Source organism: Micromys minutus (assembly GCF_963924665.1).
Source record: "Micromys minutus genome assembly, chromosome: 11".
In the NCBI taxonomy this organism is placed as follows: Eukaryota; Metazoa; Chordata; class Mammalia; order Rodentia; family Muridae; genus Micromys; species Micromys minutus.
In genome coordinates this window covers 59653645-59678956 of record NC_137980.1, presented here as the reverse complement: position 1 = coordinate 59678956, position 25312 = coordinate 59653645, and the positions used below count along the sequence as shown (strand labels likewise).

At 44.6% G+C, this 25312-nt stretch overlaps 1 protein-coding gene across 3 annotated transcripts in view; it reads right to left on the bottom strand.

Annotated features, from left to right (window-relative positions):
- Nucleotides 1-2551: 2551 nt before the first annotated feature.
- The window catches only part of MYT1 (myelin transcription factor 1), a gene marked incomplete at both ends in the record, with an annotated part of 40701 nt that continues 17940 nt past the window's right edge, over nucleotides 2552-25312 (bottom strand). For 2 of the 3 annotated variants that reach the window (XM_080925496.1, XM_080925497.1), the window contains 15 exons: nucleotides 2552-2692; nucleotides 3072-3215; nucleotides 3568-3671; nucleotides 4274-4365; nucleotides 5949-6170; nucleotides 11794-11877; nucleotides 12259-12321; nucleotides 15823-15891; nucleotides 16061-16123; nucleotides 16892-17046; nucleotides 19300-19569; nucleotides 20313-20437; nucleotides 21930-22144; nucleotides 24021-24134; nucleotides 25111-25201. In XM_080925496.1, coding sequence (XP_080781622.1) covers nucleotides 2552-2692; nucleotides 3072-3215; nucleotides 3568-3671; nucleotides 4274-4365; nucleotides 5949-6170; nucleotides 11794-11877; nucleotides 12259-12321; nucleotides 15823-15891; nucleotides 16061-16123; nucleotides 16892-17046; nucleotides 19300-19569; nucleotides 20313-20437; nucleotides 21930-22144; nucleotides 24021-24134; nucleotides 25111-25201 — 1952 coding nt within the window. The remainder of the gene's footprint in view (nucleotides 2693-3071; nucleotides 3216-3567; nucleotides 3672-4273; nucleotides 4366-5948; nucleotides 6171-11793; nucleotides 11878-12258; nucleotides 12322-15822; nucleotides 15892-16060; nucleotides 16124-16891; nucleotides 17047-19299; nucleotides 19570-20312; nucleotides 20438-21929; nucleotides 22145-24020; nucleotides 24135-25110; nucleotides 25202-25312) is intronic. The other variant, XM_080925495.1, reaches the window with a different exon arrangement.

Sequence of the window (25312 nt, the reverse complement as noted above, 5' to 3'; positions counted from 1 at the left end):
GTTGTCACCCCAAACCACTAACTACCTTCTGTGGTGTAACCTTATTAAAGGAAATCTCCAGGAACTCTTCCTCATGTATGACCCTAGCACTTATGGCCTTACCTGAGTAGAACAGAAACTGGAAATAAAGTCCAGAGTATCTTACAAATTTCTTATGGAAAATGGCTTCTATCTGTGTTTATAAGAACTCCCATTTGCTTCTAGGCAGCAGTCCTAGAGAAGTCAAGTTGAATGTGATTTGCTGTAAATGAAAATCTAAACTTGGGGAAACTAGAAATCTACCTTCCATGAAAGTGTAACAGTAGAAAGGTACCCCTGAAAGGCAAAAAAGCCAAAGTACATGAGCTAAAACAAATAAAAGGAATCCATTGCCTCACATATTGGAAATCCAAGAGTAGACTGCCTTCAGGCACAGCCAGATCTAATAGCTGTGAGGTCATCAGAGAGCTCTCTCTCTCCCTCACCCTTCTAACTCAGTTCTCAGCTCTGCCTTCTATCAGAATACCTGAGCTCTCATTCATTCATAGATAAGAAAGATGGTATGAAAGCACAGGTATACTAGATACCTCTAATCTAGCAACCCAAGCAAGAAAACAGTTTCTTCCTGACTCTAAGAGAAAACTCTGGGGTGGGGGCATGACATGGAAAATGGCTGGATCATGGGGAAAAGTGAGATGAATTGGACCTTGAAGAGCCACACTTGGAGGAAGGCAGGTCCAAAAGAAGTGATGGCTGAGCCACACTCGTACCAGAGAAAGACTTAAGTAGAAGGGCCCTCCTACCATGACCACCCTCACAGCACTCCCAGAAACATAAGGATCAGAATAGCAACCTCCTCACAGACCACAGCACCTATGCACAGTGAGACTTTTATTAGAAATCACCCTCCAAACACACCACGAGGTACTGTGGGTCCAACGTGTTTCCTGAGGAAGGAGGGTCACAGTATTGGGGTATCAAGATCCTGGGCAGCTTGGCCAGTGAGTCCATTGCCTAGAACTGATCATGGCCAGCACTCCCTCACAGCAACATGAATCATTCATAAGAACCTCCACAAATGCAACACAAGAAACACCAGAGCACACACATCTGCACTACACTTAAATAATAATAAATACAGAATTCCATTTGCTGTTATTGGCCTGACAAAAGGAACCCAAAGGGAAAAGAAAACCAAACATCTTTCTCTCTGGTGGACCAATGGGGAGAAAAACCCAAATTATCAAAATTCCTCAGTTACAAAATACTTTTTTTAAAAAATTCCATTATTAAAAGAATAAATAACAAAATATATAAAAAATAACTCGGTTGCATCAAAATTATAACTAGAAGTTATATCAAGATTCTTTGTGGCCTATCTTATAGTCAAATAAATGTTTTTGCTTCAATTTAACTTATTAACTCTTATGGTGCCCTAGTGTGTAGTCTAGTTGAAATAGTATAAAATAAATAAATAAAAATAATAAATAGCAAACATTAACATAAGAGGGTAAGAATATAAATACTTATATCATGACAAAATTAAATAATTTACAGGATAAACTAACTACTTTCAGTGTCTTCCAGGAAGTGCAATTTCTCTACTTTTAAATACTAATTTGGAATTGCAGTCACAACTGACTGGGATTCTATTTACACAGTAAGAACATCGTGTTTTTAACACATTAAATTAAAATTTATCCTTTTCACATCTTAGATGAACCTATAAAGAAGTGAAATCTTGGTGGTCTCCCATAACAATTTGCCTCTGGTCTCACTGTCCCCACTGCGGTCACCTTGAATACAAGGAGCAAACCTACACAGGAAAAGACACAATGATGGATCCAGCACCCGGATGGAGGTGCCAGAGGTTTGGCCCAGTGGTCTTAGACTTAGAGCCCAGGCCAGGGTTTAAAGACTGGATCCTGGAGAAAGCAGGTCTGCACAGCCTAAAGGCATCTGCTACCCAAGTATGTGGCTGAGTTTTCAGGGCCTCCAACTGAAAAAACCTTCAGCTGACTTTATATGATGCTCGTCAACTGTGTAGACTGCCATCTGGGAAGCCTGTTCCTAGATTCACCTCTGAAGCAGAGTATTGTGCACCTTTAACACAAAGTTGAATTAAATGAAAACACAAAACATACTTGCCACACGGGCCTCAGTGAGCATTGCCAGAATCCTAGGCATGCCCTCCTACTGAGACTAACACCCATCAAGTCCATGGCTGCCCTCCCAACCGTGACAAACAATGGAATACTGTGGCTGCAAACTCCAAAACTTCCCTGAGAACCTTGTCCATGAGTTTCCACCGGAGACTTTGAGCTGCTCTTCAGACTTCTTTAAAAAACAAAAACAAAAATAAATCACTTTGTAATACTTCAGTGTCCCCAGGCACTCACATAGAGAGGTCTTCATGCCTGGGCCTAATGGGGACATCATAGGAGACACTGATTTCCAGGCTCCCCTTTGGGTAAGCTGCACAAGGCTGCACCCAGGCTTCCAATTAGAAGTGGCTATAAGTCAGGGTCCTCACTCTGAGGAGCAGAGCAGAGACTCTTGTATGCAGTGCAGCCTAGACCTGAATACCCCTCACAGCTTGCTTGATTGTTTCCAGAAGGCCTTTGTTCTCCGGATTCTGGTAGCAGTCCTGATTGGAGTACATGTCAGTGAGGGTGTTCACATAGGCGTCAAAATTCTGTTCACATATTGGCTCCTAGAGAATAGAACCAGGTTAGCAGGCCCTACTACAGTGGACCCCATATAGTAGAAACTAGTGGGAAAGCCTTGACCCCACACCAACAGGACAGCAATAGCAGTCACCTCTGCTAAAACTAAAAGACATAGCAACAAGACTCACTGAAACCCTATCACACCACAATTCATGAGCTACTCAGGACTAGATCCATATCCAACTGCTACCCCCACAGAGCAGTGAGGACACTGTCAAGGGTTTGGAGCCCTTCTCATAGGATTCTTCCCTAAGGACTCATAAACAAAGCAGTGAGCTGGAACACCCACTGCTCCAACCCCGAAACTGTCCCTAGGACAGCTGCTAGCTCAGCTGTAATACCCAGAGGTGATTGGCTCCCTACCATGTGTGGAAGGCGGATATTGGCAAGACTTTGGATGAGAGCCTGGCTAAGTCCAGACAATTCCAGAAACAGGGCCTCATTCTGCTCCTCAATGAGCTTGTTCTCCTCCTCGATGTTCTTCAGGTTCTTCTCCATGGAAGAGATCTGTGGCAAAGACATAGAAAATGCTGCCTTCCTTTGGCCCTGACTTAGTATGAGAGCACTGGCCATACTTCACTGTGTTCTAGGAAAAGACAAAGCTCATTAGTGGGAAAGAGACTTGGTTCTGCTCCCCCATGGGATACCCCATCCAGGGAAACAGAGAGCCTCTGCCCAGACAAAGTAGGAGCTGGCATGCCAAGTACTTAAGGTCACATGTGGCTTTCTCTGCCTTGTCCCTTGTGCTTGGCAGTGAGTGGGCACCTAACCAGAGCACTGTGCACCATGTGCTTTGCTTCCATCAGTTCAGTACCAGTGATGTTGATGGAAGCATCAATCCACAGGCTGTACCACCCACCTGAGACTGCAGCTGCACCATGGCAGCCTCCATTTCCGAATTGGACTCATTCAAGTCTCGTATCTCCTGATTTAGCTGCTTGATCTCCTCATCATTCTCCAGCACTGCATGAAAATAAAGAAGAAAGTAAGAAAAAAAAAGGAAGGAAGGGAGGGAGGGAAGGAGGGAGGGAGGGAGGGAGGGAGGGAGGGAGGGAGGGAACCAATTGTGGTTCTGTCTGACTGCTTTGGTGACAGAAAGGGAGATCTTTAGAGGTGAGCCTCTTGCCAAGCTCTGAGCTCCTCTCTTAGGCATGGATATTGGAAAATCCTGGAAACTGAGAACACTATTATTTTCCTCCTGCTTTGACCTTTGCAGGAAGTACAGGTCTCTTCAGAGACATTAACTGTTACAACTAAAACTAGATGTGTTCAAAAACTCCTTCCATGAATGGGAGTGATCACACTGTCCACAAACCCATGGGCATGGATTTTGGTGCCTTCACATCAGATTCTGATCCACCAATCTCAAAGTCAGAGCCAATATGACCATCAAGTAAAGCCAGAGGTCCCAGACTTAGGCATTGAGAACTTCAGGGCTAATGTTAGTAGGACGGTTAGCTCAAGAACCACCATGGATCTTTCTCAAGGGAGCTCAGCTTTCCCCATCCTCTTCCCACAGTAAAGCCAGAATAAGAAGAAAGGATCTCCCAGAAGGGCATCCTCACCATCACTTGTCTTGAACTTTGGGCTGAGAATATCATCCCCTGAGAGTTTTCCTTTCTTTCCAGCAAAGGTTGCTCTGGGACAGCCAGACAAACTAGAAGCAGAAGTCACACATCACTGACCAGTTCAGGACATAGTGCATAGGCAGGTCCAGGATCTCACATCAGGACTACACCATTCTATTTCATTTCACCCAGATGGCCCTGCATGCTTCCCTATGGTGACATTGCTTCACCTTAGCTTCCTGCCTGGTGAGCAAGGCTGCACAGGCAGGTGACCCCTCAGAGCCTTCCCTATCAGGCACAGTCATGACTGCCCACAGGTCCTAAAGAATCAGGGCACTGATGCCTCCAGATGTTATTCCTCTGGGCAGGGGTTGAGGCCTGCATGCCCCACCTGCTGGCATCTAAAGCACTGCACTCTGAGAGGGGCCCTCAGAGCTAACCCCACCTGCGAGACCCTTCAGGATATGGATGTATCAACACTCACAGGTGATTCCTTGAATATAAATATTCAAGCAGAAAAACATATGAAAGTATGTGTATTATAACGTACTACTTCATGTTTGTGCAGTTTCATCTACATCCTAAATCAAGGCAGTTAAATGTACTGTGTAAACACAGTGTCCAGCTCTGGCAGGCTCTTCTCTGGTCTTCTTGGAATTTCCTTTATGGCCTGTATCCTGTGGTGATTCCAGCTCTCCAAATGAGACCCCATTTTTTTTCTGTGCTTCTAACTAGGACCCTCACTTTCTAAGACAACTGACTAGATACAAAGTTCTGTCTCCTTCCCTTTGTCACAGGCCCTTCCCAGCTCCAGCTATAGGAGAACTTGTCCTCCATACATCTCTGGGCAAGTTTCTGGCTTTTTCTCTAGAGTACATTTTGCTCATGGCTCTGCTGTTTCCTCCAAACCCTGATCACCATTCACCAGATTCAGTAACTTTCACTTGTTTAAACTATATGTCTCTACCCACCCTGCCCAACACACACTCAACATGGCAATGGCTGGTTGTTCTTTTGTTCTCTGTTCTGTCTCTGCTCCTTGATGGCAGATGGACTCTGCAAATGTTTTTGTTGAATGAATGCATTAACTTTGTAGGTGAAAGAAAAGGTAAGGGTGAGAATGAAGAAGAAAGGGAGAGGAAAGAAGGCAATAGGAAGTGATTTTCACGTCATACAAAAGCTACTAGGCAAGATCATTGGCTTCTTAGAACAAAACGGAAAGGGATCTGGTGAAGAAAAGCCAACTCAGCCCTGTGGCAGGTACCGTGGGCAGGTGATAGAACTGCCTAGACAAGAAGTGGTCTAGTTACCAGGTTCCCTGCAAAGCAAGCAAGGGCCTCTGCCCAAATTTCAAAACATGGGCCTAATGTAAGAGGTAGGGAACCAAACTTTTCCTGAGAAGTCAAATATGGGTGGAACAGGAGTCATGCGTGGCCTCCATATTTAACACAGCACTGCTCATGGGGACAATTAACAGCAGGGCACAGACACTGCAAACAAAGTAAACACCATCTGGAATCAACAGTCTCCATGATTCCTCTTAGTTAGCTACCTACTGTGGTCTGGTTTTCCCTTGCTGAACTGCTGTTCCCACTAAGTACCAGCATGCTCCCACCAACAGGGTAATGTTCCAGACCAAAGGTCCCTGATTGTTGACATGTGGGTCAGGTACCTTCGGTGGGTGAGGAAACTGCCGTTGGCATGGCCAGAGCCGTCGCAACCTGGGGTGGGGCAGGTAGGGCCCTCATTCTTCAGTGACTTCCACGAGAAAGATGAACCATTGAGAGCTCCCTCTTTCTGCCTCCGAGCAGCCAGTGGGCAGCCAGAAGCACTCCTGTGAGAGGCATATTTGCCGCTGATGTGGCCGAGCCCCACACAGCCTGGAACTGGGCACCTAAACACAGAAAGACTGAGGTGACCACAGGGGCCCTCAGTAGGAGGATCTGAGAATCATGCATGGCCAGGCTCTAGATACCCAGCATCACATACTTTATACTTTTGAGTAAGGCAAGAAGTCAGCCAAATCCCATCACTGGCTTTTCAGATGGGGATGTTGTCCCTCTCCTTCTCCCTCTCCCTCTCCCTTGGCTCTTGCATATCAGGGCCTGTAAATCAGGATAGTGGTGAGAGCACCTTAGGCCACGCAGATCTATAGGCCTGTTAACCTACAGCTCCAGATCTGTGACCTATCATGGCATGGTACCCAGGGGTATTTGGAAAACACAGTACTCAGACAGAAAAAATGTGGCTTTGATTACCCATAATCACCTTGCAAGGGGCTGGCCAGGAGCCACTCCTTTGTTCCTGGCACTTGAAGAGAGAGACAGAAGCACTATAGCATAATATAGATGCAGGTGACAGATCGGGCATGGTGTATGAAAGTTCGGCTAGGACCAGTGAGATACGGAGAGAAGGGCCTCCAGGAGCCCACCCGTGTCCCAGAACAAGATCTTCAATCTAAAGACTTCCAGCCTTTCCAACAAATGCAACCCAATCAAGTTATCGTTCGTCTTATGTTCACAATATGCTAAGAACCAGGTAAATATATAGGATCCAAGGATACTGCTGCTATAATTTACAGAATTCTTTGTGGATGCAAAGAAGTTGGGACAGGACATCTTCAGGAAAACAGAAGGCCAGATAGTCTCCTACTGCCAGGTAGTCTGTTGCTGTATCCTTCTCCTGGGGCATAGAGCATGACACCCAACGGGAGAGTACCAAGGTGGCAGCAGCAAGTTAGTACCCTGTCTTGACTCCAGGAAACCCTTAGACATAGTCTCCTAATTACCTTTGCCAAGGCCCTGCTTCTCCTTCTACCTGAACATCTGCCATTTTCTCCTCTTCTCCTCTTCTTGCTCTTCCAGCCCACATAGGCCTCAGACAACATAGAACGTCCACAAGGTCAACACAAGGTGATCTCAGCCTGAAGCCCACAACAAGGACACACCAAGAACACCCCACAGAGGCTTTCGATAGCTCACATTCAATGTCTAGCTCCTCAAATCTGGATGTCCACCACTATGAGGTATCAAATGCCGAGGCCAAAGATAGCCAACCTGTTGTTTAGATGAGATTCCCCTATTGAGCCTCCAATATCAAAAGACCATCTGATATAGGCTCTTCAGTCATTTTAGACAGCTGAAGCCTTCTAACCACTTGGAGATATTCTGACCTTGTAAAAAAGAGTTTCTACTATTCACTAGAATCTCATATATAAGCAGTGTTTGGGAGTGATTCCTTTCTCTTAACTATGGTGTCAAATCTTCAAAATCATGTTTGACATTATGTTAATATGGTATTAACCAACAGGCTTCCATGTTCCTTGGATTATGAGCTTATCTTTTCCAGAATGAACAGTGTGGCAAGGAAGTCATGTGCAGTGACACGAGAGAACAGAGGAGTAGCTGTCAGATCCAGAGTGGCCGGAACAACATGGGCCTCCGGGTGCAGTGACAGAGAGAACAGAGGAGTAGCTGTCAGATCCAGAGTGGCCGGAACAACATGGGCCTCCGGGAGTGGTCACTAGAGCAGGGAAAGCATCAATACCTGACCTCTGCACTAAATGCTCTGTTGGCTTTTATGATCTCAAAGTATTGACATGACAGTTTCAAACAGTGCCTATACGAAGCATTAAGAATGAGGATTCAACACATTCTTGCAAAACTACAACTCACACCTGCTGACAAAACCCCATTCTTTCATAGTATGTTCATTAAAGTTTATGCTTCAGTCTGTACTTGTTTAAAGATTATGGTCAGTCATAAATATTTTATGAGCAAGGGGAAGCTCTATAAAATACTTGCAGGCATGCCATTCTTGCTACAAGTCATTAGGAAATTCATCATGCAAGTGCTACATGATATCAAAAGACCACGGTATCCTCTTAGTTGCAGAAGCTTTGTTTTCTAAAAAGCAAACTTGATAGCGCTTTAGAAAGAGGAAAATTATTTGCCCAGATAATTTAAAAAATATCAATTTTGAGCTTTATTTGCTTGCAAATGCAGCATAACTCACTGATATGCAGTCACCAAAGTCCTTTCTGATACGCTTGGTGAAGGTATTGTGCCCATATGATCCCAGGCAAATTCCTGGATTCTTAAGCAGAAAAACAATTTTTTTCTTTTCTTTTTTTTTTTTTTATTTTACACCAAGATTTAACCAGCACACTTTTTGCATTGCTAATTTAGTGCCCATTACAGGTTTTGCTGTAAAAATTAAATAAATTTTATTAGACTAAATAAATAGTTGTTGGTGGCACCCTTTCTGAATGATGTGATGCTGGTTAAGCCTTTATTCCATGGCCAACTCGATTTTGACTACAGCTGGAATAAGCTGGGAGAAGAAGAGTAATTCTAGGCGAAGCTGTTTTTCTGCTGAGTGACTGAGTGGGTGTTGTCGGCCCAGTAGACAACACAATGTAGGTTAGTGTCTATATTCAGGTGAGGGCGGGCACAAGACAAGGCAAGGCCTGTGTCCAGGCAGTGAAAAAGAAAGGCGGGCTGAGAACATTAGAGACATGAAGACAGAGGAGAGAAGAAGACCCAAGATGGAGGAAGAGAAGGACAACCCAGAACTGTGTGGCTTTAAAAAGCTACAGGTAGTTATGAATATCTTACAAGGGATGGGTTATTATGGGAAAGTTTGTCTTATCTAGGTGACCAGTTTATATCAATATCGATTGGCTCTGAGTTTATTGTGTGGACATTTTGTAGGGGTGAGGATTTACTGATAAAATCTGATTGATAAATTAGAAGCTTCTAGAGTTCTGATTTTGCCGGGTCTGCTGGGGCCAGAGAGTAGCTGGTGGTAACGTGGTGTGATGCATTCCTTACTTTTAAAAAATATTCACCAAAACAAGGGAAGGCCTGCTTCTTGAAAGCCCACTGGGCCCAGCCCCAACAGGCAGCCTAAATCTTGATCAACTCCCCAAACAGAGACACCTGTTCTATTCACCAGTTGGGGAACCTTTTGTCCATTTTACTAAGGGTCAGCTCTGAATTTCCATGTGCTGGGTAAATTGGTCAGTGGGTCATCCTTATCTGAGCCTGTGATAGGGCATGTCCTCACCTGCAAAAGAATGAGTGCTGCAGGAAACTAGCTCTCTGTGGGAAGAATAATCTTACAACAATACAAGTACCTACTGACTTCATTACATATGGTAAAAATTTGCCTGTAAGCCCCCAGAAGACATATCACCCACCCCACCTAGCCCCAGGAGAATGGAATTAGTCAACTGTGTTTTTACCTCAAGGACTTGTGTCACTTACGACCCACAAAAGATGTGGGAACTTTCTAGAACTCCTGGTGAGGCAATAATGCACTACTTTGAGCTGTTTGCTGTCCCCACCTCCTGACTGAAGGTCTAGCCCAAGCACTGGCTATAGTAAATGACACAAAAGCCTCTTATATTTTGGTGGTCAAACCTAATTTCCCCAAGGGAAAAAAATGAAAAGAAATTATAAGAAATTAGCCTTGAATTACCACCCTGAAACCTAATGAAGAAAAGTTTAAACAAAATCTCCAAGCTTAAAAAGTTGTCCCTAGTTCTTAATTGGGAGACTTATATTTTTTAAAATGTGAATGAAAGAAGGTGGTAATTTTAGTTCACCTAAACTGGGTGAACTAAACAAGACCCAGATACTCAGCAGAAAAATGGACATCTTCAATGTGTTTTAAGAAAGAAGATGAAAGATAGAGAGAAATGTTACTTGTTGGCACTCAGTAACTTTATTAGACTTATAGAATGGTGAAGGGAAAAAAAAGATTCTGCAAAAGGATTTGTAAAAGACATTCAGGCCAACGTGTTAAGAAAGGAGTTACTAGAATGCAAGTAAGGACTTGTCAGGTAGTACAGGAACGGTTCCACAAACTGCCTGTGATCATGGAGAGCCAGTGCCACATAAAACAGATCAGTCCTATGGGCAGACGCTACAATGGGAAAAGGTGGACTGAGAGAGTATTTTAGAGATTATATTGACAAAGGCATGAAAGATGACCAGAAAATAACATTTCATTGTGAAGGAAACTAAGAACCAAGACACAGGCAAGAGATATTATCATCATCTTATGTCAGAAGGTCCACATTGTTTTTACTCAATAATATTTTTTATGTGTATGAACATACAGCTACTTGAAACATGGCATGCCTTACAAAAGCCAATATTTACTCCTAACAACCAAATTATTTTTGTCACCTCTCATCTTGGTCAAATTACCAAGCATAGAGGTATCAAATGTGTTCTAGATGAGGACATGCCTATTTACTGTCAACCATAAGAAAAGGGATGACCAATCTTCACGTTCCAGAAAATATCCTTCTCTCCCTTGATAAACTTTCTTTGCAGACAAACCCCTTCCTGAGAGGAAGGAAATGGAAGAAATTGATCAAATTCATCAGGTAAAATTGGTGGACTTTTATCTAAGTCAGAAAAAAAATGGTACCATTATAAAGGAGGAGTATATGAGGATGATAAATGACTTTCTACTGTTTTTTTTTTAATATCGAACTATATAGTGTCTTAAAAGTTAAGTGAAGAATAAACACAAATATAAAAGCCTTGACTTTGCCTTTTATGAATGATGACTCAGTGTCAAAATGAAGTTATATATCTATAAGTCTCTCCATGTAGCCCTTGTCCTGAAATTTATTATGTAGACCAGGCCAGGCTGGCCTTGAAATCACAAAGATCTGCCTGTCTCTGTTTTCAGAGTGCTGGGATTAAAGGTGTGCCCTACCATGCCCAGTTTGTAAAAACTACTTTTTCAAAGATTACCCTAGCATAGGCCATACCTTGGAATTGATTCAGCTGTGTACATGAACAAGCTAAGAACAAAATGCTAGCTACATGTTTTTACTTCACTGAATGACCTTCATTGTTAAGCTAGGGAATTTATACTCTATATCTAACTAGTAATCAGAAAACGAAAACAACTTGTAAAAGAAAGAAAATGAAGACCAAGGATATCCTCTTTCGTCCCCACATTGGGTCTAGTCTCCAGTTTCAGTTTTTCCAGACTCCCCTCCTTCATTAGCTCTAGACAGATGTGCTGATGGTCAGACAGGTGATAGGATACAACAGCATCCTAATGAACTGCCCTCCAAAACTTTACACCTGAACCTTCTTGCCAGACAGAATACAGACTACAAGGCCTGTGGGGGTCTCAGAACCACTATGGGCAGTAGGGCGCTTAGCTTCCCAAAGCATCTCTAACCTGGGATCAATATCCAGAAATCAATGTGTCAGGTTCCAGTATTTCTGTAAAAATGAAGATTGTCACCAATCAATTTAGTGGCCAGGTGTGAGGAAAAGCCTGAAGTAAGTTGTTTCGTTTTGTTTGGTACATTATGTAGCCCAGGCAGACTTAAATGCAATGATCCTCCTGCTTCCAACCTCTCAACTTCTGGGATTCCAGATTTTATTCAGAAGGATTTGTTTTTGGGTTTTTGTTAATTAAAACATTAAAAAAAAATTCTCAAGTTTTCAAAATAATGAAGGAGCCATCATGACCCAACATACTTCATCAACTCGGGGTCCTCCTTGTCATCCTTGGTAGGCGCCACCTTGAGTCCACTCTTCTTGGCACGTGGGCAGCCTGACAAACTGGTTTTGAAAGAGGAAAACATGCCACCTCAGTCCCAGAACAGCAGCTCCCTCACTGTCTGCCTCATGCTACTCCCTCAAGTTCTGTGGCCCCCTGTGGGGGTGGGAAGGAGGGAAGAAAGGATCAATCAGTCAGCTGACTCATCAGGAATGCTTTCATGTGGAACAGAGTTGGCTCTTACAGAGCCTTCAAAGGGGAACAGAACAATTAAAAGTGGGAAACATCTTCAGGAGCCTCTAATCTGATACTTTGTCTTTTAGCACCAACAACTCAAAAGAGATACAAATGGGCTCTATTTGCTGGCAACTTTAATATCTTATTCAGAATATCAGAACTTCGTCTAAGTCAGAACTTTCACCACTGCCCTTATCCCCACTCACCTCCTGTGTGAAGCATAGTTCCCTGTAATGTGGCCAGAGCCATCACAGCCAGGTGTGGGGCACCTGCAGAGGAACACAAGATGAGACCAGAGCCTATAAAGACACACCCTTTTGGGCTCAGCTTTCACCTGAGCCCATCATAATATTAAGCTCTAGGTCCCTCAAACAACCCCCCTCCATTTAAACACCTCTTTATAAAGGAGCATCACATACCTTAGTCTGTCATTGCCAGCAACAGGTATTCAATAGGACCATATCAGGGACTCAGTACTAACTCCTGCCACTCCCAGGGAAACCCAGAAAGCCAAGAAAAGAGTAGATAAATGAGCCTAGCTTTACATGGGACAACAGATAGGGCACTGGGTTCAGCCTGCTGTGTTCACTGAATCGAAAGGAGCATGTATGTTCCCAGCTTAGCCTTTTATTAATTCGCAGTCATATATGATTATCTAGAGCACATTTAAGCCTTGTGCCCATGAGTACCTGCTGTGTGGCAACCGCAGACCTGATCCCTGCCTGGTGAGTGTAGAACTCAGCCAGTGGCTTTTATGGGCACATGGACCCAGCAAGAATAAAATAGGAAACACAAAATACAAGAGTTAAGGTTTATACACCCAAAACTCTCTCATAAATAAATCCCATACAGTGCTTGAAATTATAATATTATGAACATGGATGTTTCTTGAGTTATTTTCTCCCAAATGGAAAACCATGGCAGGTATTGATTGATGGGGCTGACTTGGAAATAGACCCATTTCATCAGATCTGCTGCTCTGCATCTTGCCAGTGATCATAGTGCCATCCTCTGGGAAGCAGTGAGCATTTGGTATTGGTTATCCAAATGGCTGCTCCATGGCACCCTGTCTCTGGGAAGCCTCTGGCTTCCTATATACAAGCAGCATCTGACCTCTGGAATACAATACTTCTTATATGAAGGGCAGAAGCTAGGAGTCTGGCATCCCAAAAGATGGCATAGCTGCCATCACTTTTGGTGACTTTATTTCTGCCACTCCCCAGATCCTTTGTGGGTATCTTCCCAGATTCCTCAGGTCCCTCACAGTGTAAGATACTGGATACTTCTTTGGCTCTCAGGCCGCTGACCCACCAAATCTTTCTCTAGTCTTCATGAAGCCATGAAGTGGGTATATATTACAGTATAGGGCTATATTACCACCATGGTAGCTATACTGTCCAGAAGTATAAATGCAGAGAACTGAGAATAATTCCTCCCTGAGGCCCAGGAATTCTGTTCCTTGTCTTCATGTCAAGGAAGCATCCAGCAGAGGTTTAGTACAGAAAGTGGTGGTCACTCGGTAGCCACACAGCAACCCAGGCCTCTGAGCTATGAGTGGCACAGGGGTGAGGTGCAGATATACTCAACAGCACCTGTGAGTCTTGGAAGGGTCCGTGGCTTTGTGAGAACAAGCAGGTGCCTAGAATGCAGTAGAATGTTCTGTATTCCTTGTAAAACCATTACTTGATGACTTTCTTGCTAGTTACACATAAAGGGGATAATGTCCATATAGTAAGAGGACTGGGTTTCCTTGGTATACTCCTTATGGAAGCAGCCACAAGAGCTAGAGCTGCCTCTATCCGGACTATCATCTGCTTCTAAGTGCCTTGCCTGAAGAGAAGGAAGAATTTATGCCTAAATGATGACTCTGCCTTGGTGGTACCTCAGATCTCTCTGTGTACTGCAGAGGAGCTGCCAACCCTCTTTATAGCCTGACATGGCTTCCCTGCGTGGAGTAGTATGTATATTTATACTATGGTGAACTGAGCAGAACAAGGCAGCCCCTTATCACACACAAAAGAAGAGTAAATGCCCCTGGAACTTGCTTAAAAGCAGAACATGTCAGATTATGGCTGTATTTTAGCATTTATAGGGAGGCCACAAAAAGAGCTCATTTACACCACTTTGGACAGTCTGATGCCTAATCAGCCAGAACAAGAATCCCAGGAGCACTGGGGTATCAGGAAATGTGGTAAAGAGGTCCTCATGGTCACCTTCCCCTAAAACCACAATGGAGTTTGGAGCAACAAGGCAATGGGCCCAGAAAGAGCTCTGGGACAAGACGTGCTTTGGAGGCAGCAGGACACCTGAGACAAAAGCCCATTGAAGGAGGCTTTCCTCCGATGTGCCCACGGAGGTTATATATTAAAACTGGTTTTTGGTTTTTTTTTTTTTTAAACAAGCTTAGGGTGCAGACCATCCCAGGGTCTAGCTTCTAATGGGTTAGCCAAGCTTCCTCCTGTTGACTCTGAATGTCTGTTTCAGGGCCACAGAATGTATAGTTATATCCTGAAAGAAAGAATTCTTTAAGACCTGAGTTCAAAAAGGAAGTAGAATTCGATATAAAAATGGGTATGAGGGTAGGAGAGAATACAAGAAAGATAATAAAGTGTTTGGAGGGGTTTTGGGGTGGGGATCAGTTCCCTGAGGCTATGGGACTGAGTTCTCCAATTTTGAGTTTTATGACTAAACTACAGTGTTAGTGAGAATGAGTAATTACATGAGCCTACAGGGTATGCAGCTGATATTCACTACCAGAAGGAATGGAGCTGATGAGAGAAGAACACGGAGCGGGCACTGCAAGACCTTGGATATCTGTTCTGGTGTAAAACAGTTCAAGTGCCTTCTGCTATTAGCATTCTGGCTCCTTGTCCAAAAGACACTGGTACCCAACATCAGTCTGGTCCTAAATCAGATCCAGGGAGTCTTGGCCTGGGTTTACAGCCCCTATCACAAAGGACTGTGAGAGGGAAGTCCCTGGCCCTATTGTGAGGAACTGAACAACAGGGTAGTATCTCCTTCTTCCAATGTCTCTAATCACTTCTGGTCACCTCATCTCAGGGTCATGGAGGCTATAATGTCACAGATCAACAGAAAATGAAAGCCAGAAACAATGGTGGCACCAGCTCCAAGAGAACAGATGCCTGGGAACCTCTGGGTGCTTGCTCCTCTCTTCTGAGGACTGTCAGGCAGACTGACATCTGTGAGCGTCTGCAGAGCCGGGTCTGCACATGTGTTAAAAAGCAGAGAGGTACAGAAGCAGGGAGAGACCCAGCAGAGAGAAGAAAAAGCACTGCGTAGGACTGGGAGGGCACCAGGGAGAAACAGAACAGCCAAGGCAGGTGGGAAGCAAGGGAGCATTCTCTGGTATTGTTAGTGATAGTTCATTTGACAAGAGCCCCATGGCCTATAGCCACTAAGCCATAGCCAAGTTCCAGCTTTTCTCAGCATCTAGCGTGGTGATAGGAAAAGCATGCCCAGCAGCCCTGTCAGACTCCTTGGGAGTAGCTGGGGAAAGAGCTGGAGTAGTACAGGAGCTCTGCTCCAACAAGTGAGATAGACCGAGCTCAAAGCTGGAGTGACAGGTGCAAGGACAGCCCAGTCAAGCAGAATCAGCCCTTTCAAGCCTTGCTCCTCTTCCCCATCCCAGGAAAGCAGAGCCAGCCTGGGATGGTATCTTAGAGAAGGCTGACTTGATAGGAGCCTCTTAAAGGAGAGAGCAAAGCCAGGGAGCTGCCCAAGAGATAGGCAGTCAGTGAGCGCAAACATACTTGAGGTCAGCAGAGTGGGCAGCCATGAGGTTTCTGAGGCTCTTGTCAGCAAGAGGGCAACCAGAGAGGCTGAAAGAGAAGAGATGGGATATGGGGTGAGCCGTAGAGGGGAGCAGAGGTGATGAGGAGGAACACACACCACACACACACACTCACACTCACACACACACACACACACACACACACACACACACACACACAAAGCACTGGAGCCAGAGCAGAGGAGCAGGACACGAACCTGCGATGGGAGGCATAGTTCCCGGTGATATGGCCACTGCCGTCACAGCCGGGGGTGGGACAGCTGGACAAAGGAAAAAGAGCATCAGAACAGAGAACCATGCATACCTGCAGGCCTTCCCCCAGAACAAGTCAATTAAGGGCAGGCCGTTCTCAGATCACAGCTCTCCCCTTTAGGACTGGAAATTTCTCCTATGCAATTTAACTCAAGAAGGAAAAATAGCTTGAAGTTAGGATGCCTCTGAAGCATGAGTGTTGTGTGTTCATATGCATGTTATATGTACACATGTGTGCTCATGAACATGCAGATGGAGTACTCCTCCCTTCTGCAGTTCCTAAAGCAGCACAATTTTCTCTGAGAAAAAGAACACAGACCCAACCATCCTGAGAAGGCCTGGTACCAAGGTAGAAAGAAACTAGTGGGGTACAGAATGAGGAAAGGAGGATCCCTACATCCTCCATAAAATTAATTCTGAGCACAGGTGAGAGTTTAGATCCATAGTCCTTCTCAGTCTTTTAGAGGACATGTGGCAGTGGAGGTTAATGAAAGATGCTGTCTGTTCCACCCTGAGGCCCAGCAGTTCCCAAAGCTGAGAGCTGGAGTCAGAACCTCTCTGCCTGTGACTACAATACCCAAATTGCTCTGTTCTGTTATGGATTGTGCACTGAACCAGAGGTGCCTTCAGAGGATCATGTTCATACTCAGCTCAGTGTAAAGCTGAAAGAAAATCCATCACTGTGAACTACCTCAATCTAGGTAATTGCTGAGTTCTGGGACCAGGTCTGTTTTCCCAAGATTCCCGGCAAGCCAGTCTGCCAGGGCATCACTTACGTGAGAAGCTCCTTCTTTATGTCCTTGGAAAGAAACTTCAGCTTAAAGTTGGTTAGGGTGACGTCCCCTGGGTACTTTCGCTCTTCAAAGTTCTCTTCTGACACCTCCTGATCATCTGCTTCAGAAGAAGCAAAAGAGTGTGCTGCTGGCTCTGACTGAAGAAGGAAAAAAAAAGCAGGAACTGTTTTAACAACTGGCAAAGACATCAGATGTCCAACCTAGTGAGAAACAAAGAGGGACCCTTCAGTAGTCCTCACAAGATGTTTTACCTTATGAAAGAGAGAGAAAGACCTAGCAACACCAAGATAGAAGACCACACTATGAAAGCCGGACACTCAGCCTTGGCCCATCTCCACCAAATTACCACAGAATGGACACCCAAGTAGAGTACTCTTTAGGGTTCAACTATCAGTAAGCACTAAATAAGGTTGCTGAGGTATTTCAAAGCTGAGTTAGATAACATACTAGTAGCTTAATGATACTCATAATAATCTTGAGGTCCCCTGGTGTACAATAGGATGCCTTGATCATATCAAACACTTAACAAACACCACTAACTGATCTCTGGGCCTGGGAGTATTTTCTTATTACCTATAGCCTCAGGGGTGTGGCACCTAGATAAGGAACAACAACTCCTCCATTGAAGGCCAGGGGTCCTACAGCCTTAGAACAACAGCTTCTAGCAAGACAAGTACACCAGATTTTAGGTTCCAGAAATGTACGAACTTGCAATGCGGGTTTCAACAGGCTATTGAGGCACTGCATCTAAAAAGATGCAACCCTTAAATAAAAGAAACCCATGAAGCTACAGCACATAGAGCAGCTCTGGGTAGCCAGACTATAGTAACTATTGTGTTTCTTGCCATTAAACAAAGCTTGAGGAGAGTGATTTGTTTGTCTAAACAATTGGACAAAGGTCCCCAGAAAGATGCACTTAAGAGAAGTCTTTAGGGTCAGTGAAACCAGGAAGTAAAGGCCTTATAATAGGCTGAAAGTACCCATAATATCAAGACAATTGTTATCAAAATTGGTGAGCTATTGGGAAGGACTGATGGGAGCGTCTGAGTAAGGAACACAGAACAGAGGGAGAGGAATGGAAAAGGTCTGATCTAAGAGCTTTCAAGGGTGAAATAGAACAAGGAAGGGTGAGGAAAAGAAAGGCTTAGGAAAACCTAGGAAAGTCAGAGAGAGCATGGGGCAGGCCTCAGCAGGAGAACCTCAGGACCTCTAAGAGAGATCCCACTGCAAATGGTAGCTCATTTCTGGGGAGACAATGAGGCTGCAAGAGGATGTGCTGAGGGAACGGACTAAAAAGGCCAGAGCTGAACTTGGGCTAATGAAACGGCAAAGAAGGGTCCCAAGACACCCAGCAACTCATTGCCAAGAAGTAAGTTGAAAAGTCACAGTTAGCAGACCACTGAACAACTTAACAGTGGGATTAAAGCATGCATGGATCATGTAAGTGTCTAGACCCAAGAAAGAGAGAACACAGTGAAGACACTACAACAGAGGGCACCCAAACCTCTACTAGGGCTCTTGCCAAGTCCAAGAAGGAATCAACTTCCACAGATTCAGATAGGGATGGAATAAGGGTTTGAAAGAGGTACTAACTTACAGACAAGTAGATTTGGGTGGGGCTGGACTACCTCACCCCACTACCTAGAGGTATATGGCCCAGCTCCCTCCAGATATTCCCTCCAGAAGGTGGAGGCTGCTAGTCTCTCACTGGCTGTCCAGACTCTGTTTCTTGGGAAGCAACCTAATAGGGTGAAAAAACTCACACATTTTGCACTCAAGTGTGTAGAACAATAGGAAAGAGAGTTCTCCAACTTTGGTGTCAAGTTATTGCCTCTTTCCCCATCCAGTAGTCATCTTGGACACTCAGTTCTCTGCCCACCACAAGGATCCCATGCCAAGGCCCCTGTGCCAGGAGTTTCTCAATGTGCTTGATCCAAGGACCCAGGCATCAAACTGCTGTCTGGATAGCAACTGTGTTTGATGGAATATGTTGGGAAAGGAGAGCAAAGTAGTCTGGAAAGCTATTGATGAATGGCTCAAGAAAATAAGCTTTTCCCAAATCATCCCCAGGAAATATGAAACATCCCTCTCCTCTTTAGAAAAATCTACATTGTTGCTAGCCACTAAGTTCTGTTGGGGGGAGAAGACCCAGTCTCTTTATGGGGCAAGACTGACCATAACAGTGCAGGAGAAACTTTTGCTGCCGGCTGTGACCTGAGTTTTGGATACCCTGAAGATGAAGAATCTTGTGTGAACAGAGAAAGGTCTTGAAGGCTCTACATAAAACTTTTAAGAAAAAAATATCTAAAAAGCAAGCAATGTTCACAGCAATCCTGAAAGCAGCTGAGAACCTACACATTTAGGCTACACATAGGGTCTCTGGCACCCACCTCCTCAGGCTCTTCCTCTCGAAGTCGACTGGGTTTGGTGTAGTCTAGAGGACGGTCCCACTCATCCTGGCGAGAGGCCTGACTGGACTGGGGTGAGGTCATAGAGCTGCTGGGGGCACTGGTACTGCTCTGACGCTGAGAGACATCGGGAGACTTGACACCAGGGCTGCTACTGCAGCTGCTACTGCTGGGAAAAGTGTTTTCCCGCTTGCGATGTTTATGCATGCTCAAGTCCAGAGTTCCATTTTCATCTACCTCAATGTCCACAGCCTGCAAATATGAAAGTTAAGAATAGGGTTAGCAAACGAAGCCCCTTCCTGAAAGTGTCTTCTGGTCGCAACACTGACTCTTGTAGAAAAAAACAATGGCCTGCTTAAAGGAAAGAATCAGCACCACATCCTAACCTCATGTGAAGAAGCCCTGCAGCCCCTTTCTCCTACAGATTAGGAAGCCAGCCCCTTGAGACCATTGCAAGCTTTGGTGAAAACAGGTCCTTGACCCCAAAACATGTCATTCACTACTAACTTCCAGAAAAGCATATGGGAACATGGCATGAGCCTGACCTTGAGTTTCACGGCACAACAACTCTTTTCATGGCTACTCACCTACCCTTTTAAGTTGTCTGAGTCATTGCTAGATGGTCAAATATAATAAAAAACTATGAGCTAAGGGCTAGAGAAATGCCTCAGCTATTAAAAGCATGCATTAGTCTCTCAGACGACCATGTTCAGTTCAGCTTCCAGCACCTACATCAAGCATCGCACTACAGCCTATGACTCCAGTTCCAGGGTATCTGATGCCCTCTGGCTCTGAGCACCTGCACACACATGATGCACATAGACTCAGTGCAGGCACACTCATGGGCACATAAGTAAGACATAAACATCATTTCAAAATAAACATCAACTAGTTTCCAATTGCTCTTGGTACTAGCCACGGCCTTGCTAACATTTTCTCAGTGTAAACTCTACCCTTTCTTCTTTCTCCAAAGAGTTTCAGTATGGTATGCTTACCTTGCTGGGGAGGTCCTGTGGCTTTGTGCTGAGGTTCTCTGGCATCTCCCAACATCGAGTGGAGAGGTTCAGGATGGCTGTGGCAGCCATGTGTGCAGCCTCAGCATCATGAGAGTAATCAAAGCCTACGGGAGAAGATAAAGTACTCTTATAAAAACCACTGGAGATGAGACTGCACCTGGAGGCAGTGACTTTGGTAAAGGTTGGATGCTGAAAGGGAACAACCTAAACTAACATAGACTTAGACAGAAGTAGCAAACAAAGAGGGGGAGAGCAAGGGATAGAGGCTTCGCACTCCCACACCATCACACACAAGGGATAGAGGCTTCGAACTCCCACACTGTCACACGCAAGGGATAGAGGCTTAGCACTCCCACACTGTCACACGCAAGGGATAGAGGCTTCACACTCCCACACCGTCACACTCTGACTGCTCTTGTCTCAAGCACTGAAAAGGCATCTCATTTCTGATCTGTTGGTCAGAAATTTTAGCAGAAATAAGAAAACTCTAGAAATATACTCTAATAGACTTAATAATTTCAAACAAGAAAAAAAAAACTCTTGTTCATCAACAAATACTTCAGTTCTGTAACTCTGTAAACAGGATATATATTTGGGATAAACACACCTGAAAAAATTTGTCCTATCAAAAGATGTTGCTATGCTTTCACTGACTTTATGTCCCCAATAATTATTGCTTCCTTGATAAAGCAAAATTACCATAAGTAAGATACAATAAATAGAGATATTTTTTCTAATAATTATGCTGCAACTTTAAAGCACTCTCAGAAGTGATGTTGTGAGTAAGTAAAAAAACCACTGTTATTTCCAGAAAGATAAAGACAAGTGGAAAACTCATTTTGAGCCCTTTCCTAGCAATGTCAGCACAGCTTCTAAGCAAGTGCATATGCTTGGAAACACTTGAGAATGGCCAGCAAAGTCTGCTGGTGTTCAGAAAAACATCCCAAGGGCCACTAACCCTAAGAACTGTAATCCTAACAAGTTGGAAACTTGCCCTTGCCATCTGTGGAGCTGACGAGCAGCTGTGAGACCTCTGGATCTCCCAGTGCACTGGGTCCATTTCCGTTTTGCAGCATTTTCAAGGCTAACCACAAAGAAGTGCAGTAAATGGCAAGAAAAGGCATGGATGATTATCCAGGACATTTCCAGGAATTACTTTTGTCAGTATAATTGCCTTTAAAATGCTAATGTCACAGAAAATACCATTTCCAGTAAAATGGTCCCCAGGAAACCAAGAAGCTTCCTGCCATGTACCATTCTGTCCTGTTGGACTCTTCTTAAAGGTGATGCTGAAAGTGGTCACCCTAAGGGAGACTGCATCAGTAAGTGAGTCTTAAGGCTATGGACATACACACCCATAACAAACCCATGATTTTCTTCACACATAATTAGGAAACACATAAAGGCTCAAAGTGAAAATGAGTAAGATGCAGGCCCTAAGGATGTCACAACTGGCCCACTGGAGAAACTGAAGAGAGAGAGAGAGGCCTCAGGCTGACACCCTGTTCCTCCTAGCTCCCAAGGGAATCCCTCCCCCACTGTCCCTCTCAGGAGCAATGTGAGAGGAGAGACATTAAACAATTCTCCCCAACTTACATTGGAAGGCTTTGGGTGAGGTTTCGCTGGTCTGAATCTTTGGGGCAAGCATACGTTTGCCAAAAACCTGAGCATCAAAACTTGCGTAGTCAAAGGTGACTTTGGAGAACTTCTCCAGCTCCTTGGCCAAGTTGGCCCTGGGTGTGGTGGGAGCCACATTGGGTCGGTAGCTCCCATAAGGAGGAACCTCAAGCTGCTTCACAAAACACATGGGCCTGGGGTGTGAGACAAAGATGCACAGTCTGTAAGGTTGAAACTCAAAGATCCCATGCTACTTCTCCCCACCCCTTCAATGGCCTAAGCCAGGACTTCATGCACCCAGATGATAAGAAACACCCAAGGAGATACACACACACCCAAAACCCTGCCCCTGCCCCTAATATTTGGTCAGAATTCTGCCTCCCAGGATTAAGGGACCCTGGGATAGGCCCAGAATTAGTATGAATAATTGCCTATAAGGAGGAAACAACAGAGCCTGAATGAAATAATAATGTGTTCTTATGCTAGTAGTATGCCAAAGTAGCAAGCCTGAACTTCCTCCAAAATGTAAGAGAGCAAGTTCCAAGAGCTCAGCTACACAGTCAGTGAGTTTCTGAACAGGAAGCTCAGAGGTGGAAGGAAAATGGAAAAAGGAAGACGGCTGGAGCAAATGTCCCAGCTCTCCTTGTTCTGGTTTGTAATAAGCAATGACTTCAGTGATCAGTGGTACTTGAAAATGATGATGAGGATACCTGAGAAACTTGAATGTGGCTGAAGAGAGAACCAGAAGGCTGGTACTCTTAAGGACCTGTGAGGATCACATAACAGCAGGGGTAACATGGGCCCTATGGTGAAATGAAGTCCACGACTGGACACTAGCTCAGCAACTCCTGGTGAAGCTACAAGAGCAAGACCAACTGATACCAGAAAGGAAACATTAAATTTGACCTCTATATTGGTGTCATTCGTTGGTGAAAGGATCAACAAGCAACTGACAAGAAGCTGAAAGAACAAATAAGATGGACAACTATGCTACCTGGGACCCCAAAAGCCAAAGGTGTCCACAAATAGAACACAAGTACCCCACAGAACATAAAAATAAGGCCCTATACCCCCTAAGCTGTGCTTTGTGGTAACACACCTACTGAGAGTTCCTTTGGAGTTAGCCAGGAAATTACCAGGGTGTGGCACTTCCAAGGAAAGCAGCCAAAAAGGAAGGCGATGATCAGGGGTTCTATGAGGAGGCAATAATGCCATGTCAGTCAGTGACTGGCTTTGCTGAGTACATGGCCCTGTCTCCTACAATGCTTGTGAGAAGAGAAACATGGGACAGGAGTCTAAGAACCAGGGAGAAGGAGTTGTAAGTTCTATATTCTCAGGAAATAGAGAGCTGTGTATCTATCCTCTGAGTGAAGATAAAACGTGACATTATTCTCTCAGTCAGTGACTTGAATGAATCTCCAGCCCCAGAAGGGGGCTATAATTGACCTCAAATAAGTCTTCTAAGACAGGCCATCCAGGAAGGGTGTCTTGGACATGAGTCCAAGCCTCTGGCATTATTTATAAAACTCACTTTCCAAGGTTACCTGTATGGAGAAGCACTAGGCAAATTTGTTCTGGTTGCTCTGTCCGAAGGACCATCAATGATAACATGCACACACATGCATTAGAGCACATCGGTGAACTTCCCCATATGGGTGTACATATATAAAGAGCATGTAGACATGTGTACCCTACAAACACCCATGCCTGCTGCTATCTCAGATGCTTAGTGCCCACATGGGCAGCACTCAGAGAAGCAAGTCCTATGCCCTCCTTTTCTCTGAGAGACATACGGACAACTAGGTGCTCCCAGTATAGTTAGGCCCCCAACTGGTGCAATCTGCTATCTCCACACACTAAGCCTGAATAATTTTCCTGACTGTATCAGATGTCTTAGCAGAAAGAAGGGCAGAACACACCGTGGCTAAGGGTAGGCAGCTGTTTGCACCTTAGATGAGGCACTTTGAATGTAAGAGATGTGTCCTGTGTGCCTAGAAGCATATGAATGTTACACAGCTATAACACTGAAGTCCCTGCAGATATTTAGAAAGTATTTCTCTTCTCACCCACCTGAGGATCCGATCTGAATTGGAGTTATTTTTGGGAGGATCTCCTGTCTGTAATTGCTGCTTCTCATGAGATTTGGCTAATTTTTCAGCAGCAGCAATGGGACATCCAGACAAACTAGAAAAAAGAAAAGGAGAGACATCTGAGCCTTTTCTCCAAGGTATGTCTGTCCCAGGTTGCCAAATATGAGTTCTTGGTGTATAAAGCCCAGGGTCCGTAACACATCTGTCACTCCCATGGGACCGACCGTTCCTCCAGCTCTGTCCTCAACCCCAAACTTCTCAGAGAACAAACTTCTTAGGCCATTTCTATTTAGGATAATTCACAGAAAATGAAATATACTCTAAATCTCTGCAAACTGTGGATAAAGGATTCTTCTACATGGATAGTAGAAGCCTTCTTCCTCTTCTCCCATCTCTCCCCTTTCTAGTATCATGTCTACATCATGTTCTATTGGATATCTCAGGGAAGCCAAAGGCTACATTCAGAGCACAACTTGGGTACTGCTTCTGGAATGTACTGGCCCTCCTCTGGATCTACTGTGATCTCAGCTACCAGCTCCTGGGCCAGCACATTGATAGGGAGTCCAACCTCTTTTCCAACAAACTAACCTCTAAAACCCAGGTATTATTTCCAAAGCACACAACTACTAGGGCTCAGACAGACACTGTCAAGTTTGTAATACTCTTGGTGGGGTATGGTCTCTTCTTGGATAAGATGAACCAACAAATAAAGCTGTACAGTAGCCTGGAATCCCCATGTCCATCTGATCTCATTACCCATTCAGAGTAACACTAGGCATTCCTGTTCACATCCAGGTTTTTCCCACGAGCAACAACTACTAGTCAGAGGTTTTCTAAAAGCATAAACTCTACTTTCTCTCATCACAGCAGTATCAGATTTCTCATATGATCACCTCAGTTCAGAGCGCACTTGCAGCAACACCAGAGAATGGCCACCTTCATCTGCCACCTGCCAAAGCAGGGAGCTCTATGTCTGGAATCTGCCTCAGATAAATGCTCAAGGCCCAGGCATGGACATATACTACAGGACAAGCCCTAATTTCCTACCATATACCAACTCAGTTCACTACCTTCTGTGGGTATTGCGGTTGCTGTTCACATGGCCTTGGCCCGTGCAGCCGGGAGTGGGGCACTTCAGCACATTTTCATGCATGGCCAAGACTATAAGAGAACCAGAAAGAACAAATTGTGAGAGCAGGCATGGCTATAATGGAGAACTGCCCAAGGAAGGTGCAGGAGTCTTGTATAAAAGCTGCAGCTGTGTAAGCAGAG